Source organism: Schistocerca cancellata, chromosome 3, assembly GCF_023864275.1.
Source record: "Schistocerca cancellata isolate TAMUIC-IGC-003103 chromosome 3, iqSchCanc2.1, whole genome shotgun sequence".
In the NCBI taxonomy this organism is placed as follows: domain Eukaryota; kingdom Metazoa; phylum Arthropoda; class Insecta; order Orthoptera; family Acrididae; genus Schistocerca; species Schistocerca cancellata.
In genome coordinates this window covers 805,284,764-805,303,529 of record NC_064628.1, presented here as the reverse complement: position 1 = coordinate 805,303,529, position 18,766 = coordinate 805,284,764, and the positions used below count along the sequence as shown (strand labels likewise).

The following is an 18,766-nucleotide window of genomic DNA, read 5'->3' as shown; positions in this document are numbered from 1 at the left end:
AATGACCACATTTTGACAAAAAAAGTAGCAAGATGCATCTCTATTCAAAATGTGTGCACTATAAAATAAATTTGGAATATTCTTACCTTCCCATTGATTAAAAATAACCACACATAGCAGAAATCAAACAATGGAAAGTACATGATGGAATCACAACAACATGGAAAAAGAGACAGTTTGCTACTCACTACACAGATGTGGCACTGAGTCTCAGACAGGCACAATGAATAAGAATGGTAGAAAAATTCAGCTTTCCAGCTATGTCCTACATCAGAAGTGGAAAACACACACACATTCACTAGTCACACACACATGGCCACTGCCATTAACAGGTTTTAATGCCCGACTGCAATTGTGTCTGAGGTGAGCAGCAGTCTAACTGCATTGGGTAGTGAGGATATGAAAGAGGCATTGGGGCAGGAATGGAGAGGGATATCAGGTTAGCGGTGGGGGGAAAATGCCAGTGTTGCCTGTCGGAACATGCACGGATGTGATGGGGGCAGGATAGGACTGGTAGGTGGCCATGTGTGTTGGATTTGTGCTTGTATGAATGTATAAGAGTTTTGCACTTCTCATGGACCTAGTCTGAATGCTCAATTTTTCTAGCATTCTTTTTCATTGTGCCTGTCTGTGACTTAAGACGTCATCTACATGGTGAACAGAAATTGATCCTTTCCATATTTTGTTAAGTAGTAGTATTTTTTTTAATACTATACTTAATTCAGTTTCTAAAGAATAGTTAAGATACTATGAATTATATGAATAATCTTACCTTCAACAGAGGGAGGTTCTATGAGATAGAGTAACCACTTTCCTTGTGGTTTATCATTGGCTACTTGTATTGGCCAATCCACAAGCACATCAACTTGTGCTACTCGCCAGGGACCTTCATTGTAAACTTTGTACAAGTGTAAAACACGTGAACCTACTTCATCGTGATAACGTATAGCAGATTCACCTACCACAGGCCCACTGTAGAACATGTGGTCAGGTTGTACCAATCTGAAAGCATAGAAAAGTGAATGTTGGACTAATTTTGAAGATATACAAATATGTGTGTGAAAATAAGAAACAGTAAGAAGGCACTCAGAAATATTATTACAGTACTTGAAAGTCTTGAACAGAATACAAATAATTGAAGAAGGAGATAAACACTCGACATACAGTTGAGACGTTGAAGGCCAATAAGCATATAAACAATAGAGAAATAGTCATTAAGTGTGATCTAATAAAAGAATGAAACACAGACAGGAACACATATGTGTATGCTTAAGCATGTGTAAAAACAAACGTGTGTGTGTGTGTGTGTGTGTGTGTGTGTGTGTGTGTCACACACACACACACACACACACACACACACACACACACACAAATCTACACTTAACCTACAGTTATAATGGTCTCAGCATTGCAGTTCAAGACAAAATATTTTATTGACTACATAAACTTACAATCTTTTTCAGTGAATTTATCCAGTTGTTTTCTATGGGTGTACAAGAAAGAAAGAGATGGGCAAGGGCAAGGAGGTGGGACAGCTGCAGAACTTTTGTAATAAGACAGTCTGTTATCAGGTTTGAATTCATTGCACTTTCCCAGCACAAGACGAAAGCATTATTATATAGGTCTATCTTGGTAGTTTCCATGACTTGGGGCAATTTTCTTCAGAAATACTCAGTACGTTTTCTTGAACAATGAATATATCTTGAGGGTTGTGCCTTGAGCAAAACATGAGTTCTTGTTCTACTCTGTTTACCCATGCATTACTTAATATGTTATGAAGTTGAACAATAGAAACTTAAGGTTGGAATATCAACAATGTAAGGGAAAGATAAAGTGCTATTTACCATAAAGATGACATGTTAAGTTGCAGACAGGAACAACAAAAACACACTTACAGCCAAAGCTTTCATCAGAAAAGGAAACACACACAGATTCATTCATACAAGCCAGCACACCTCATGCATACATGACCACCATCCCATACAGCTCAGAGCAGAGATTTTCTAATGAAGGCTTTGGCAGAGAGCTAAGTGTGTAGGTGTGTTTTTGTCATGCCTTTCTGCAACTGATCATGACATCTTTACAGTAAGTAGCAATATCTACCTTTCCTTTATATTATGAAGTTATTTATGTAATATATCTTTTCATTCTTAGACTAACTTAAATTTGTTATTGTGAAACCACTTAATCAGAAATGAGATACAACAATTATAAAGAGTTACTGCCACACCAATTACAGATGTGCTGCACTTAAATACTATTATTCTGTGTCATTTCACCAACCAACTAGACTTCATACAAATCCCATGACCCCTGACAAACACAGATAAGAGTGTCATCTTTTGAAAATTTACATATGTGACAAGTCCAAACACACACAGAATTGTCAATAAAGAAATTCTCCAACTCATCAGTTCTTGTTGCCACTTCAGATGACATAATGATGAAAGTCCTATATGCTAACAAATCATGAGCTGGAAAACTTCACAGACTTGTAGCCAAAGACCATCGAATTTTGCCAAAACTGTTTTAACTAAGCTGCAGAAGTTTTACTGGGAAGACCTCAGACATCCTCTCCCTATGTGATATCCATATTTTTGGTGCCCTGAAGAAAGACATATGTGGCTGTTGATTTGCTTAAGATGAAGAGATGCATACCTGGGCAAAATAGTGGTTCTGTAGGCAACCACAAACAAGGCATTGACCATTTGTCTCAGTGGGCTACTGTATTAACAATTATCATGATTACTTTTGGATGATAAATAGTTTACTTAACTTTTCTGCGTCCATCTCATTTTCATTTGACTGCTTCTTGTATGGTAAGGAAAGTTCTGGTAGAATGTAAATAACTCAGAGGAGTATAGGTGATAAATCACAATAGTAAGAGCATCGAGTTGTAAATAGACACACACACACACACACACACACACACACACACACACACACACACATGCACAAATTAAACTTCACCTGTTTTTGAGTGAATCCTTTAATGAGGTGGAGTATGTATATATATGTATGCATATGTACACTGAAGCACCAAAGAAACTGGTATAGGCATGCGTATTCAAATACAATGATACACGTACGTAAACAGGCAGAATATGGTGCTGTGGTAGACAATGCCTATATAAGACAACAAATGTCTGGTGCAGTTGTTAGACCAGTTACTGCTGCTACAATGAAAGGTTAGAAGATTTAAGTGAGTTTGAAGATGGTGTTATAGTCAGCGTATGAGCAATGGGACCTGCATTTCCGAGATAGTGATGAAATGGGGATTTTCCCATATGACCATTTCATAAGTGTACCATGAATATCAGAAATCTGGTAAAATGTCAAATCTCGCTGTGGCTGGAGAAAGATCCTGCAAGAATGAGACTGACAATGACTGAAGAGAATAATTCAATGTGACAGAAGTGCAACCCTTCTGCAAATTGCTGCAGATTTCAATGCTGCACCATCAGCAAGTGTCAGCATGTGTACCATACAATGAAACACCATCGATATGGGGTTTTGGAGTCGAAGGCCCACTCGTGTACCCTTGATAACTGCACAACACAAAGCTTTATGCCTCACCTGCCTGTCAACACTGACATTGGACTGTTGATGACTGGAAACATGTTGCCTGGTCAGATGAGTCTTGTTTCAAATTGTATTAAGCAGATGTACGTGTATGAGTACGGAGACAACCTCGTGTATCCATGAACCCTACATGCTAGCAGGGTACTGTTCAAGCCGGCGGAGGCTCTGTAATGGTGTGCAGTTGGAGTGCTACGGGACCTCTGATACATCTACATCGGACTCTAACAGGCGACACATGCATAAGCATCCTGTCTGATCGCCTGAATCCATTCATGTCCATTGTGCATTCCGACGGACTTGGGCAATTCCAGCATGACAATGCAACACCCCACATGACCAGAATTGCTACAAAACGGCTCCAAGAATATTCTTCTGAGTTTAAACACTTCCACTGGCCACCAAACTCCCCAGACATAAACATTATTGAGCATATCTGGGATGCCTTGCAACATGCTGTTCAGAAGAGAATTCCATCATCTCATACTCTTTCGGACAGCTCTGCAGGATTCATGGTGTCAATTCCCTCGAGCACTACTTCAGACATTAGTTGAGTCCATGCCACATCATGTTGCAGCACTTCTGCATGCTCGCGGGGGCCATACACGATATTAAAAGGTGTACCAGTTTCTTTGGCTCTTCAGTGCATGTGTATGTGTATGTGTATGTGTAAAGCTAGTGAAATTTTCATTCTTTTTTGTGTGTCTGTGGATGACACTATACTTCTTATAAAATGAACATTATGCTTTTATTTTATGAAAACAAAAAAAGTCACAGAAATAATTAAAATATACCAGAGATTGAATTATCATAACACAAGGAGCCATAAACCAATTCCAAGATGGAATAACAACTGCTAAACCTGCCAACTGCTTGGAGATATCTAGTCAAATAAACACTGCAGCAAGCAAAACACTTAAGTTAGCCTGAAATAAAAAGAGAGGGAAAAGGTGAAAACAACAGAATCAGAATAGAAGGGAAAATAAAAAAGTTCTGGGAACATAGAACACAATAACCAACATAAACAGCAAAAAAAGGAAACATGAAGCAAAGGAGCTATTGAGAAATCAAAACTTGGAAGAAAATACAGAGATTTTTGTCCAACATGCCAGAATAAATTAAAGGACTACCAAGCACGAAGTATTTTCTTCAAGAATGGAACAGACAGTACTGAAAATTGTGAATCTATTTTGATGAACTGCTAAACTGCCAAGAATCCTGATGTCATGGGCATTGAAGCAGACACCAATTTTGTGTCTATTGTGCTGCAGAGCATACTATGTGGAAATGGTATATCAGTTTAGACACTCTGGGTCTATTCCCCCTCATTAACAGTTTAGTGTTCATAATCTAGATCTGAAGTGATACTGCAGGAAGAATTTGGCAGGACACTGCAAGACCTGAGTTGAAACAAGGCTCTCAAAATAGATGATGTTCTCTAAGAATTATTAAAAATACTGGAAGAATCAAGCATAACACATCTGTTCCAAGTGGTATGTAGCAATATGAAACAAGTAAAATACCCTTAGATTTCGAGAATAATTTCATTAGCATCAGTATCAAAGAACGCTTGTGCTGACAATATGTGTATTACAAAATCATGATTTTAATAATTCATCATTCTACAGCATAAATATGAATTATCTAAAGAAGAAAGGAACGATTGATATAGGCTAATCTAGGATGAGATCAGTTTTAGTTCTGGAGTAACTTAAGAGCACATGAAGCACATACTGACATTACATCTTATCTTAGAACAGGGGTGGCCAAGATTTCTGCTCATGGACTGTGCCCTGGCATGAGTGCAATAGCGCTAGACCTTGCTGCACACTTCCCCCACCTACCCACCATACTAAGGAGTTGGAAGGGGAAAGCTGCAAATATGCCACATTTAAACAGCAGTGCAGGCGCACTGCATATGACTTGGTTTTATATTTCACATTCCTCAACAACATAGCTCATAAACAAAACAAGTTTTCAGTATTATTTAATTATTTTTGGTGCACTGAGGGCATAATATAATTTTATCTGGTACAAACTGTCGGCATATGGACAGATTTAGACAGTTTCACAGGTTTTGGTACTCAGATTGCAACATAACCACATAAACATGACTTATTTAGTTTCATAATCAAAAATGGTCTTTCATACAACTATGTTAATTGACATATAGTAGCACTTTTTGCAGGTCAATCAGTTACATCTGCACAGCAAAGGAGTGCTTTCAAATGAGATGGCAAATGGTTTCGAAAACAGCTCAAAATTGACAGTGTCGTCACAAGAATTAGGGAACTATCCTTGTAATTCTTTCAAGGCCACAATGAATTCTTCAGGCCTCGCATTTTCTTTAATGGCAGTGAACTTAGGGAACTGGACTGTGTTTGCCAGAACATGTCCCTTCTATAATGCAAATTTTCTTTTTAAATCATCCCCATCAAATTGGAACGATGGTGTTTCTCAACTTGCATTGTCTTACTTTGAGCAATGTGCAGTCAAGTTCACTTAAAATGCAAGGTCTGCAATCCATTTCAGATGTTAATTTTCATACATGTACTCCTTTTTCATTCATAAATTCAACAATAGTGAGTTTTACATAAAAAAGTTGTTCCAGGCATGTCTCTTGACCTAACCGATGTACTTTGCAATACTATGTAAAGACTCCATATTCTCTGTTCAATTCCATAAAAAATGACAGTGGAATAATGTATCCGCCTTCAGAAATTTTACTATTCATATTGACAATTTCTTTACGTGCTGCATGCCCACAAATTTAGCACAAACTGCTTCTTGATGTACTGAACAATGGCTCCCTTCTGTCGAGCATTCTAATTTTTAGCTCATTCTCTTGTCAACTAAATCTTTAAATTCTTTCTGCATGGTATTGTTCCACAATTTCATAGCAAATCTGCAGTAGGCATCGCTTATGCGACAGCGTAATACACATTGAGAATTCTCAACCCTTTCTTCTGTCATTGATATTCATTTTTAAAGGATTGTGATGACAGATCACTAGATTGCCTCTTTTAGTGAAAACACCCACTTGATCTGTAAACGTCCTTCATGCCACAAACAAATAGTGAAGAGTTAACACTACATTACATTTATCGTTTTCCAGGGATCCATTGAAGAGGAGTCTCTGGGAAGTAGACACACACATACTCAGATACATGGATATTGTACAATTCTAATGCAGACAGAGTTATGAGCTGTAATCCTTGTGAAGATATTCATCACATTGACAACATGATTCTAATTGCAATACTAAACAATAAGTTGCACTGTACCGAGTGCAAAGCTGAGAAACAGAGCCGTGGATCACACCCAGCCCACGTGAACTTTGGCAAATTGTGGCTGGCCATGATTTAGAAGAAAGGCAAAGCTAAATGTAATGAATTTGTAGACTTAGAAAAAGGATTAAACACTGTTGACTGGAAGCTACTCTTTGAAAATCAAATGTTATTGGCGATAAAATACAGTGAGTGAAAAGCTATTTACAACTTGTACAGATACCAGACTACAGTTGTAAGAGTCAATGATGATGACACATAAACAGCAATAAGAGAGAGAGAGAGAGAGAGAGAGAGGGGGGGGGGGGTTGCTGCCAATCCCCCATGCTATTCATTTGTACACAGAGCATGAGGTGAAGGAAGCCAAGGAGAAATTTGGAATAGGAATTAAGGTTATGGGGTAAGAAATACAATGGGTGTTAAGATAAGTAATGAAACATATATTTTTTTCTTGGTCACATTCGGTTGAAAAAATGTGGAATTTCTTGTGGGACATAGTGTTATAATCTCACTTCAGCCCCTATAATTTCATGACGTTCTGATAGGTAGCAGCACTATATGTAACCTTCAAAATGGCATCTCTAATGGAGGTGCATTTCAAGCAGAGAGCTGTCATTCAGTTTCTTTTGGTGAAAAACCAGAGCATCACAGATACTCATTGTGCTTGCAGAATGTCTACGGAAATCTGGCAGTGAACAAAAGCATGATGGGTGAGGCATCTGACATCATCATGACGAGGTCGTGCTAACCTGTCTGATCTCTCGCATACCAGCCAGCCATACACACCCTCAGGAAATTGAAGACATTACTTCAGTGTGTTAATCGCCACAAGAATGCAAATGAACTTCCCCTTTTCAATGACAATGCAAGGTTCTCACACTAGTCTGGACAGCTGAGAGTAGCTCACAAAACGTCATTGGATTGTTCTTCCTCATCTATCCTACAGCCAGATCTTATACCTTCCGGCTTCCATCTGTTTGCCCAAATGAAAGATGCACTTCACAAGGAGGCAGTACATGGATGATAGTGACGTTAGTGATGCAGCAAGACAGCTCTGACACCGACCAGTAGAGATGTACTATGCGGGCATACAGGCCCTTCCAGAAAGGTAGTGTAAAAATAGTTATGATGTGAAAAGAGGGGGAACAATATGGTGTACTGGAATCCGAATAAAACCAATCTCATTTCAGGAAAAAAAAAAATAGTTGCATTACTTACTGTTTGTCCCTCATAAAAACTATAATATTTGCCAGTTACATTGTGAGTCTATCACACATGGCAAACAACATGGAAGATGTAACTCTTCAGGCTTTCCCGGCGATCTAATTACATCTTGGGTTGTCGGGTGTTCTGCCGGATATCAGTGTCGTACTTGCACGATATTTTGGTCACGTAGCTCAAGACCTTCATCAGGTGCGACCTGAGACTGCTCCTTGATTGGACCTGGTCCAGTATTTATGCCTATGGCCTTCCCCCTCCACCAACAGCTGCAGGCGCTTCCTCTGTGGTCCACGCCCATTCCCTGCCACCTGCTGGAGCGTTGCTGCTCCGTTTTCCGTCCGCTGCGGTTCTAGGTGTTCCCTCTGCAGTCCGCGCCCACCAAACCCGCTCCTGGGGGTTTCATCTACGGTCTGGGGTACCAAGCGTTCCCCCTGCGGTCCGCACCGCTCACCACAAGCTGTTGGAGCGTTGCTACTCCGTTTTTCGTCCGCTGCGGCTCTAGATGTTCCCTCTGCGGTCCGCGCCCACCAGTCCCACTTCTGGATGTTCCATCTTCAGTCTGGTGCGCCTGGCAGCCCGTCAGGGGCTTGTTTACCATCTCCATGTCTCTGGTTCTTCTGTTTGTGTAGTGTTGCAGCTGGCCCCGTTGCTCTTTTAACAATTCCAGAGCTGGATCCCAGGCTCTGCTTAGCTGGTACCCTGTGATACAACCTTAAAGGTACTCATCAAGGGCCTCAACTTTGCTACGACCCCTAGAAACGTACCCATTTCAGGTTTCGTCAGTGCAGTAGAGCAAGTTGCAGCCACACTTCCACCTAATGTGGCAGAGGAAGTCCGCCGAGAGACCTGCAGGGCCCTCACCAAGGCCAGGCCGCCGAAATCGAACATAACAACCAAGGAGACGCTTGCACTCAAGAAACTACGGGAAGACAACAGCATTGTGGTACTGCCAGCAGACAAAGGGAAATCCACTGTCATCTTGCAGCGGGTGGATTATGATGAGAAAGTACGCCAACTTCTGGAGGACCCTGCATACAGAATCCTGGAGTGTGACCCCACGGACAAGGTGGCCAAGAAGACTAGTGCTCTCTTGAAGGAAACAGGGATGCCCGATAAGATCATCAGACAACCATGGGAAAAAGCGCCAGTGCCACCTAGACTGTATGGTCTGCCTAAAATACACAAGGAGGGCGTGCCCCTACGTCCTATTGTCAGTAATATTGGGGCACCTACGTACACAACAGCCAAGTACTTGAAAGGTCTCCTGTCTCCATATGTGGGGAAATGTATTCACCACATTCGCAACTCAGAAGATTTCCTGCAACGCCTCAAGCAACTGCACATCACAGATTCGGACATCATGGTTAGTTTTGATGTGGTATCGCTGTTCACCAGGGTCCCACTGAAGGACTCACTAGAACTGATTGCAGAGAAATTTGACGGTGCTCTGTTGGACCTGTTCAGTCATACACTGACATCCACGTATTTTCTGTACAGAAACCAATATTATGAGCAAACTGAAGGTGTAGCTATGGGCAGCCCACTGGCCCCTGTGGTTGCCAACATGTTTATGCAGAGTTTTGAGGAGAGGGCATTGGAGACAGCCACATTTAAACCCACATGCTTCTTTAGGTATGTGGATGACACCTTCGTGATCTGGCCACATGGGATGGACAGGCTCAATGAGTTTCTTGAACATCGTAACTCATGCCACCCTAATATCAAGTTCACCATGGAACTGGAGAAGAATGGCCAGCTGCCATTTCTGGATGTACTAGTCCAGAGGAAAGCAGATGGATCAATCGGCCACAGTGTGTACCGAAAACCAACACACACTGATTTATATCTGCAGGCCAGCAGTTGTCACCACCCTGCACAGAAGAATGGAGTTCTGAAGACTTTGGTCCACAGAGCACGTGCCCTGTCAGACCAAGAGAATCTACCCATAAAGATAGAACGTCTCAAAACAGTTTTCTCCAAGAATGGATACACGGACAGACAAATTGAGAGGGCACTCCGACCAGCCACTATACCACAGGTTCCTAAAGAAGACCAAGATGAAGCAAAGAAGGTGGCATATCTGCCCTATGCTGGCTCCATTTCTGCCAGAATCAGTAGGATCCTCTGTAAACACAATATCAAGTGTGTTTTCTGTCCATCCAACAAGATCGGGGGACTGCTGCGGAGTGTCAAAGATGACCTGGGGTTACGAAAACCAGGGATTTACAATATACCTTGTCAATGTGGCATGTCCTACATTGGCCAGACGACAAGAACTGTGGAGAACAAGTGCAAAGAACATCAGAGGCACACTAGATTAAGACAGGTGACTAAGTCAGCCACTGCTGAACACTGTCTAGAACTAGATCATGCCATGAAATATGAGGATACCAAGATTCTAGCACAAACACCCAGATTTTGGGACAGTGTTATAAGAGAATCAATAGAGATTAAAATGGCTGACGATCTTATGAATCGTGACACAGGGTACCAGCTAAGCAGAGCCTGGGATCCGGCTCTGGAATTGTTAAAAGAGCAACGGGGCCAGCTGCAACACTACACAAACAGAAGAACCAGAGACATGGAGATGGTAAACGAGCCCCTGATGGACTGCCAGGCACACCAGACCGAAGATGGAACACCCAGAAGTGGGACTGTTGGGCGTGGACCGCAGAGGGAACATCCAGAGCTGCAGCAGACGAAAAACGGAGCGGCAACACTCCAACAGGTCGTGGTGAGCGGGCGCGGACCGCAGGGGGAACGCTTGGTACCCCAGACCGTAGATGAAACCCCCAGGAGCGGGTTTGGTGGGCACAGACCGCAGAGGGAACACCTAGAACCGCAGTGGACGGAAAACAAAGCAGCAACGCTCCAGCAGGTGGCAGGGAATGGGCGCGGACCACAGAGGAAGCGCCTGCAGCTGTTGGTGGAGGGGGAAGGCCATAGGCATAAATACTGGACCAGGTCCAATCAAGGAGCAGTCTCAGGTCGCACCTGATGAAGGTCTCGAGCTACGTGACCGAAATATCGTGCAAGTACGACGCTGATATCCGGCAGAACACCTGACAACCCAAGATGTCAACATGGAAGATCATTTGAATGGTATAGATGTTGTCTTGAAATTAAGTTCTAAAATGAACATCAACAAAAGGAAAAAACTAAATGCAGTAAACGAGCTTTGTCATTTGGACATCAAAATAACAGATGACACCTGAAGAAAAGAAGATACAAAAGGTAGACTGGCAATAGAAAAGAAAGGAAAGGAAAGAAAACAAAGAAAGAAAAAGGAAGCATTTTGAGAAAGAGCGATTATTTTATGTGAAACTTAAATTTCAGGAAAAATCTTTATGGAAAGTATGTATATGGAACATAGTATAAAGTAATAACATGAGCCTAGCTAGATAGTATCTGTGCCATAAGAGAGCCCTTTACGGCAATAGGCTGACCCCACATTGCACCATGGCATTCTCTGCATGCCACCGTCTGTCTGCCAGTCAGTGCCCTGATGGTTACCGAAACCAGGGATACTTTACATGTGCCATACACAGCTTCTGCAGCTGTGACACTATAACAAATTGACTTTGGCATGAATAAATATTGGCTGACCTGCCAGACTGAGTGTCCATTGAAGCAGCGAGTATCAACTGTCAGGTCACCATCACCCGAGATCTCATAAGAAACAGATTGACCATCTGCTTGCTCTGGCAGGCAACCCTCTTCAGGGAATGGCCACCAGGTGGCAACAATGTCAAATTTTTATTTGTAGCACCAGCAACTAGATGGCACTTCATTCAATGAAATATTTGGCAACTGTGCCTGAGCATAATCAGCTTCAAGTAATTGCCACTGTCCGGCATCTGTGAAGAACAATTCTTTCTGAGATAGCACCGCAGCGAATGAAGTAGTCACGCTGAGTGCCTGTGAGCGAGTACATCAACTGTCAAACAAGCAGACAGACAAATACTGTACTAAAAACGTTCAGAGTTTCCGTTAAACATAAGGAAAGGTTACGGAAGCTTATTTTGAATTCCGCTAAATAAAAATAATACTGATGAGTAAGAACTAATAAAGAGCCCTAAGCACCCAATCCTGTCTAAATTTTGTCAAGCATAGATATTGATATAATGTGGCAATTGTGCTTCTTGTACAGGAACAATATGACACCATTTTTAAATGAAATCTTTGCTTCCACTTGGCAGTATGTTTTTACTGTTTATTTAGTTATTTATTTCGTTATCGTGAGTTTGGCTGTAGACCCATTTTTAAGTGCAAGGTGAAAAATGAAACCAATAAAATGTATGGACAATGAAGTGTGAGTCTTGATGTGATAACATTTGATATACACAATTTAAGGAACATTATTTCAGTTTTCACCTTGTTCTTGAGAATGGCTCTACAACTGAAATCATGATAGTGAAATAAATACACAATAAAAACTTACAGTCAGGTGAGGGCAATAATTTCATTTAAAAAGTATATTATGACTGAAGTTACCATCCAAAGAAAAATCATCATAAGATATCACTTCCATGTTCTAAAGCCTGCTGTATTCTAGACTGAATGGAAGTGAACTTCAATGAACAAATGTAAAGCCTTATTTGCACTGTTAAAAATTGAAGCAATCATAAGTGAACAAGCATTCACAGACAATTCACCAGTGTTCTCCACTATTCGTTTGGAATAAGTGTTTACACTGGAGGGAAAGGAAGAGAATATGGGAGAATGAGTATAGTGTGCCAACACTACTAGCACTGTGCATTATCATCATCATCATCATCATCATCATCATCATCATCATTTTTCCTGTAATAATCTTCATGTTTCACATGACAACACTAATTATAGCTACAATTTAAATCTCTGACTTTGAGACAAGAGTATTTTGTCCACTGGTTTTCATAAAGCAATCAAAATGGAGTAAGTAAAAAAGACTGAAGGTTTCTAAATTTCTACATATTCATGAAATGTGTTGAGTTAGTGCACTTGAAACTGGATCTTAGCTCCTGACTTCTTTAGTGTTATTTCAAAACTTTATACATATGTCAGTTGATGACGCTCCTCATTACATTTGAAGAGGAAATTTGAAAGCAAAGTATTACTTACCATTTAGTAACATAAAGCAGTTTGCATAGAGAGCAGCTACTATTCCAGAAGCAGAAAGGACACAAGCTTCCTTTAATGCTTCAGTAAAAAACTGACAATCAACTGAACATGAGTGAACACTAATGAATGCATAGTGAACATGAAAAAATGTTTTCTCCTGCTCACCCATCGTTTACAACACAGGGAATTCTCATTCATTTTTATTTGCTCAGGTGGAAACCAGGCATAAGTGAGCAATCTGTTTGTGCTCTCTGCCATCCTTTTGTATCACTTGGTGTCTGTTGCATGAGCATTTACTCAACAGTGAATGGAAGAGAATGCAACAGTATGAGGATTTCATCATGCTGACACTTGTGTACATTGCAAAAACTGTTCAAATGTGTGTGAATTCCTAAGGGACCAAACTGCTGAGGTCACTGGTCCCTAGACTTACACACTACTTAAACTAACTTATGGTAAGAACAACACACACAACCACGCCCGTGGGAGGACTCGAACCTCCAGCAGGAGGACCCGTGCATCCATGACATGGCACCTCAGACCACACGACCACACCACGCGGCTGCAAACATTGCAGTTTAGCATTTGCTACTAAGTTGTTGCTTGCTGCAGATTTGCACTAAATTATTTAATGATGTGGAAACCTAAATATCTGAAGTCCAACAAAGCTTGAAATTAAAGAGCTCTGTTAGCAAATTTCAGAAAATGAATGTAAAAGAAGCACTTTAGGTCCTCAGCTCCTTTGTTGCGCCAGATGTCAGAACCTTTATAGCAGTTAAAGAAGTGCAGAGTGATACAGCGGAAAAAACAGCTTGTTTCACAGAATTCATCAACAATTTGACATTTTGAATAGCAGGGCAGCATTTTTCTCCAATCCATAATGGAGTGCATTATCAGAACAATTCCCTGTAGTAATGGATACAACAGAAAGGGCAAAAGAAAATTTTATGTACAATCCATAAAGTTGATGAAAAGACATATAAAAACACACCACCACAATGCATTACACGATACAGACAGCTAAATCTATTGTTCAGTTTTTTTTTTTTTTTTTTTTTTTTTTTTTTTTTTTTTTTTTTTTTTTTTTGTAAAAGAACAAACTATTAGCATTACATTTTTTCTGACTAGCATGTGGATCAACATACCATAAAGTGAAAGTGTGCCATCAGAACGGTGGCTACAACTGGAGTCCACCAGCAAGAACACTAAGATGCTTGTTTTTGACAAACACTATTAACGCACTTATGAAGCCTTCTGGTACTTTAAACTGTGAGGAAGACACATCAGATACTGTTACTGAACAAGTACATGTTGGAAAGGAAGATGACAAACCTCATCCGTTGGAGAGCTCTGGAAATGTTGAAATCACTCCTCTGTGGAAGAAAATTGATTGGTTTATTTGGGGGAGGGGACCAAACAGTGAGGTTTTCAGTCCAGATGGATGAAGAAAGGAGTACTAATGAGGCTGAAGAGTACCTTTCTTCATCTCAGAAAAGCTTCCTTCTGAACAGTGATCAGTTCATGTTTTACTGGCTAATACACACTCAGTGTTGTGGCTGGTAGGAGTGACTGTAAAGGCATTTATGATTTGCAGTTGTTCCCAGAAGTGTCTGCACAGTGTGTCAACTTAGTTTGTGTTTTAGCATAGAAATGCATCTAGTAGTATGGTTGTTTCAGACATAAGGGTATACTTACTTGTATGAACGAGCTTCAAGAAAAGAGGGAATTATTTATTTTCAAGTTTTGTTGGAGTTCAGATATTTAGGTTTCCAGATCATTACATAATTTAGTGCATTTGCAGTGAGCAACAACTTAGTAGTGAATGCAAAAGTTATGTAACTGGTAGTTTGTGTGATTCTTCAGTTGGACTCAGAACTCCAACTACTAAGTTCAGCAAAGGCATTGAGTCTTGTTTTGTACAGTTTATTTATAGGAGAAATTTAAGTTTAGGATCTTTAAGTACATGAAATTTCCATTTGAAATATTTCACAGGCTGCTTGATGAGGAATGTGGAAAACACAGTATTTTAAAGCATCTTGCTAAATGCAAATTGTATTACACTTGCAAAACAATATTCAAAGACAAGTTTCATAAAACTCTTTAAAAACTTATGGTACTAAAAATTATGTAGTGTATTTACATCATGTTTCAATGTGAAAAAAATATTGTTATAATTTAGCTAATTCCTATGTGCACTATGCAAAATGAAGGATTATATCCATAGTGACAGCACATGATACCCAGTCATACCCAAGTTGAATTTACAGAGGAACTGTGCTCAAATCATTTACTTGATTATCGGTTGTAATGAGCATTCTACACCTGTTATTTATCAGTTAAAGTTTTGTATGATGCAGTGAAAACTGTGTGTTTTGTTGTCCATGTCCTTTTTAACATCAGGCAGAAATAGTCGGCTATGAAAATAAATAAATAAATAGAACAGTAGTGGGTGTCTGTATGTTTGTGCCACCCACAAGTGTAGTGCTGTACCTCACAGGTGACTGCTTACATTCAGATAAATTTATTCATACTGATGCTAGCAGGAATCAGATGGAATCACTACAACCATATTGGCTAGTGATTAACTACTACAATGAGCAAAGTAGGAAACAAATTACTCAAATAGCTGAAGTCAAATTTTCAAATTTTCTATAGGGATCTGAACTCAAAACCAATTCAGCTTCTGACAGTTAACCATTGTTTGTTTGTAGTTGGTTTGAGGTGATGTGTGTTTAATATTTGTCTGCAAAGCACATTTTATTACGCTATAATCCATATCAAAAAAGGTGCACACCATTGAGGTCAATGAGTGCGTAAACTGTGTGACTGCATAAATCCAATCCTTATTACAATACAGCCTGCATTTCAACACTGACTCATAAGAAATATCTATAAGCATTACTTTTCATTTATCTATGTTCCCTGCTTGTAACTGTAAGAAGTATCCCAACAGTAGAAACAAAAATTGTTCACAGACTTACGGGAGCTGATATACATTGACCGATGGAAAATTTAAGAAAAATCGCTTGGAAAAAAGACTGTTAATCCCTGGCTACAGCTGGTCATGGGGAAAATGCACTTGGCTTGCAGCAGACTGGCTGAGCCAACTTCCACTAATCAACAATAAACTTAATCCCATGGTCCATGACAACTCAGTGAAGAAACAGTGATGCCAGTTCCATGATATGTATAGGACAACAAGCATTGTAGTTCACCTATGGTATTTGCTGTCCAACAGAGAGATTATTTATGTAGTTGCCTATTTCGCTGTAAGGATGAGCAATCTGTTTCTTACTTGATGTGGACCACCACTGTGCCATCATCCTGACAGAACTACCTGCCTGCCTGATGGGCTAAGGGTTGAACAGAGGCCCTCCTGGCCACTGATCACTGGATTCCTTGCTAGGCCCATTCACTGCCACTGGTCTGGGGGTTCACTTGGTGGGTTTCTGCACCCACCACATGCCACTGCGGGGCAGGACTCAGCATCTCACACTCAACTGGCAGTATCAGTCTGACACAGCCAGACTAGTAGCCAGCACTATCTGTGATGCCAGGTCATGCCAAATATTGGCCGTGCTGAGCATAACAGTGGTCAGTATCATACTACAACACTTCACTACCACAGTGCCAGTGGCTTGAGGCCCACCTTCCCGTTGCCACTAAATAAGAACTTGAGCTTGTAATACATTAATGAAGGAATTCTGCTACTTTGCAAGCAGCTTCTGGCACATCCCAATCCACCATCCTCCACCAGTGCATTCCATCCTCTCGACAATATGAAGAGATTGGTTAATAGAGTATATCATGAAGTATTAAGGAATCACAAATTTGGTAGTGCAGGTGTGTGTGTGTGTGTGTGTGTGTGTGTGTGTGAGAGAGAGAAGTGGGGGGGGGGGGGGTAAATTGTAGAGCGATACCAAGAGTTGCCTATTATAATGATTAGGTCAGTTCCACCACAGGTATCTACTCCACAAAAGAAAGACATATCTGTGAAAAAGTGATGTCATGTACCAACTAACAAATAACTACTGTCAAAAAAATCTTGTACTAACATTATGGGCACCAGATCATATCTGTGTGGCAAAGCTTCAGGTTCAGTCCCCATGGCTGCATCCTCCCCTCCAGAAATTCTCCGCCCAATCCAATTTTTTATTCTACTTTGCTGCAGCAATGGTACAATGCCAATGACTGGGATACTGTAATCATGTGTGTGTGTGTTTTCCTGTTAGTTATCTCTGAGGAGCAAAAGCTTACCCTCAGTTTCAGTCTCATACAAGTGCCAGTCAGTTGTTCAACATATCTATTGTACATTGATGGTCACTTTTACTTCTTCCAATGCTGCACTCCACCCAGGACTTTCCAGTACCATATTTGATAATATGCTAGCTTTGATAAAAAAAATTCCTTACAGATAAACTTGGCACAACTAATAATTGTGACTGAAGAAACATAAGGAAGTCCCTTACTTATAGGTGAACTTTGCACATGTAATACATATGACTGAAGAAATATGAGGAAGTCTCTTACCCTCTTATCGATAACTCTGCCTTTCTGATAACAGCAATGTGAAGTTTCAGAGGATCCTGTGGGTTTACTTCAGTAGATGTAGAATTTGCAAAGACCCTAAATTCAAGTAATGACTCAATATCATCCAGACCTCTTGGGTCAAATCGGACTGTCAATTTTGCAGGCATATCTCTCTTGAAAGGGTTTCCCAAGCTACATGATACCAATGTGCTGTTGTATGGCCTGCAAATAAGCTTCTTATTCTGGGGGAAGAAAGAAGAAAATAAACTTAGGCATTAAAATACAAAATAATCAAACACTATATTATTTCTTATGTCATCATTACTTATCATTACTTCAGTTTTGTGTCCAATGTAGCTGAGACTTGCAGGGTGAGATATAAATAGTTGTGCCTCATAAGCAGATTCCCTGTAGTTATTCACTTGTATATCTAACTTCATCTCCTGATCTCGCCCAAGGGTTAAGTCCCATGCACCTGATTCCCCTGAAACAGAAAATGTAAAGAAATTAACATTGTGACAAAATGAGCGGGTGGCGTAAATTCTGTATTTAGAAATTAAATATTTAGGAGTGAAGGAGACCACTCACTGAATAACAGAAGTGATTATTCATTGACACAGGCACACACAAAAGATAAAGAATATTAGTAACTTTCAGAATAAATCCTCTCTCTCTCTCTCTCTCTCTCTCTCTCTCTCTCTCTCTCTGTCTCTCTGGTGCACAAAAGTGACTTTGGGACTTGAATCAGGAGGGGTTGACAGAACAGAGAAAGGGGAGACAGCGAGGTGGAAGGTGCTGGGCAGTGGTTTAACAGAGATTGAGGCCAGGAAGATTATGAGAGTGGAAGATATGTTGCAAGGATAACTCGCATATGCTTAGTTCAGAAAAGCTGGTGGTGGACAGAAGTATCCAGGTGGTGCGAGTAATAAATCAGCCATTGGAATCGAATATGTTGTTTTCATCTGCATTTTGTGCCACTGGCTGGCATACTTTGTTCTTGGGCATAGTTTGATTGTGGCCATTCATCCTGGTGGACAGCTAGTTGG

The 18,766-nt window shown here is 40.5% G+C and overlaps 1 protein-coding gene across 3 annotated transcripts in view; it reads right to left on the bottom strand.

Moving 5' to 3' along the window:
• Window positions 1-18,766, bottom strand: part of LOC126175866 (integrin alpha-PS1) — a 618,855-nt gene that overhangs the window by 45,137 nt on the left and 554,952 nt on the right. For all 3 annotated transcript variants that reach the window (XM_049922880.1, XM_049922881.1, XM_049922882.1), the window contains 3 exons: window positions 18,056-18,204; window positions 17,721-17,962; window positions 773-1,002 (listed from right to left, as the gene is read on the bottom strand). In XM_049922880.1, coding sequence (XP_049778837.1) covers window positions 773-1,002; window positions 17,721-17,962; window positions 18,056-18,204 — 621 coding nt within the window. The remainder of the gene's footprint in view (window positions 1-772; window positions 1,003-17,720; window positions 17,963-18,055; window positions 18,205-18,766) is intronic.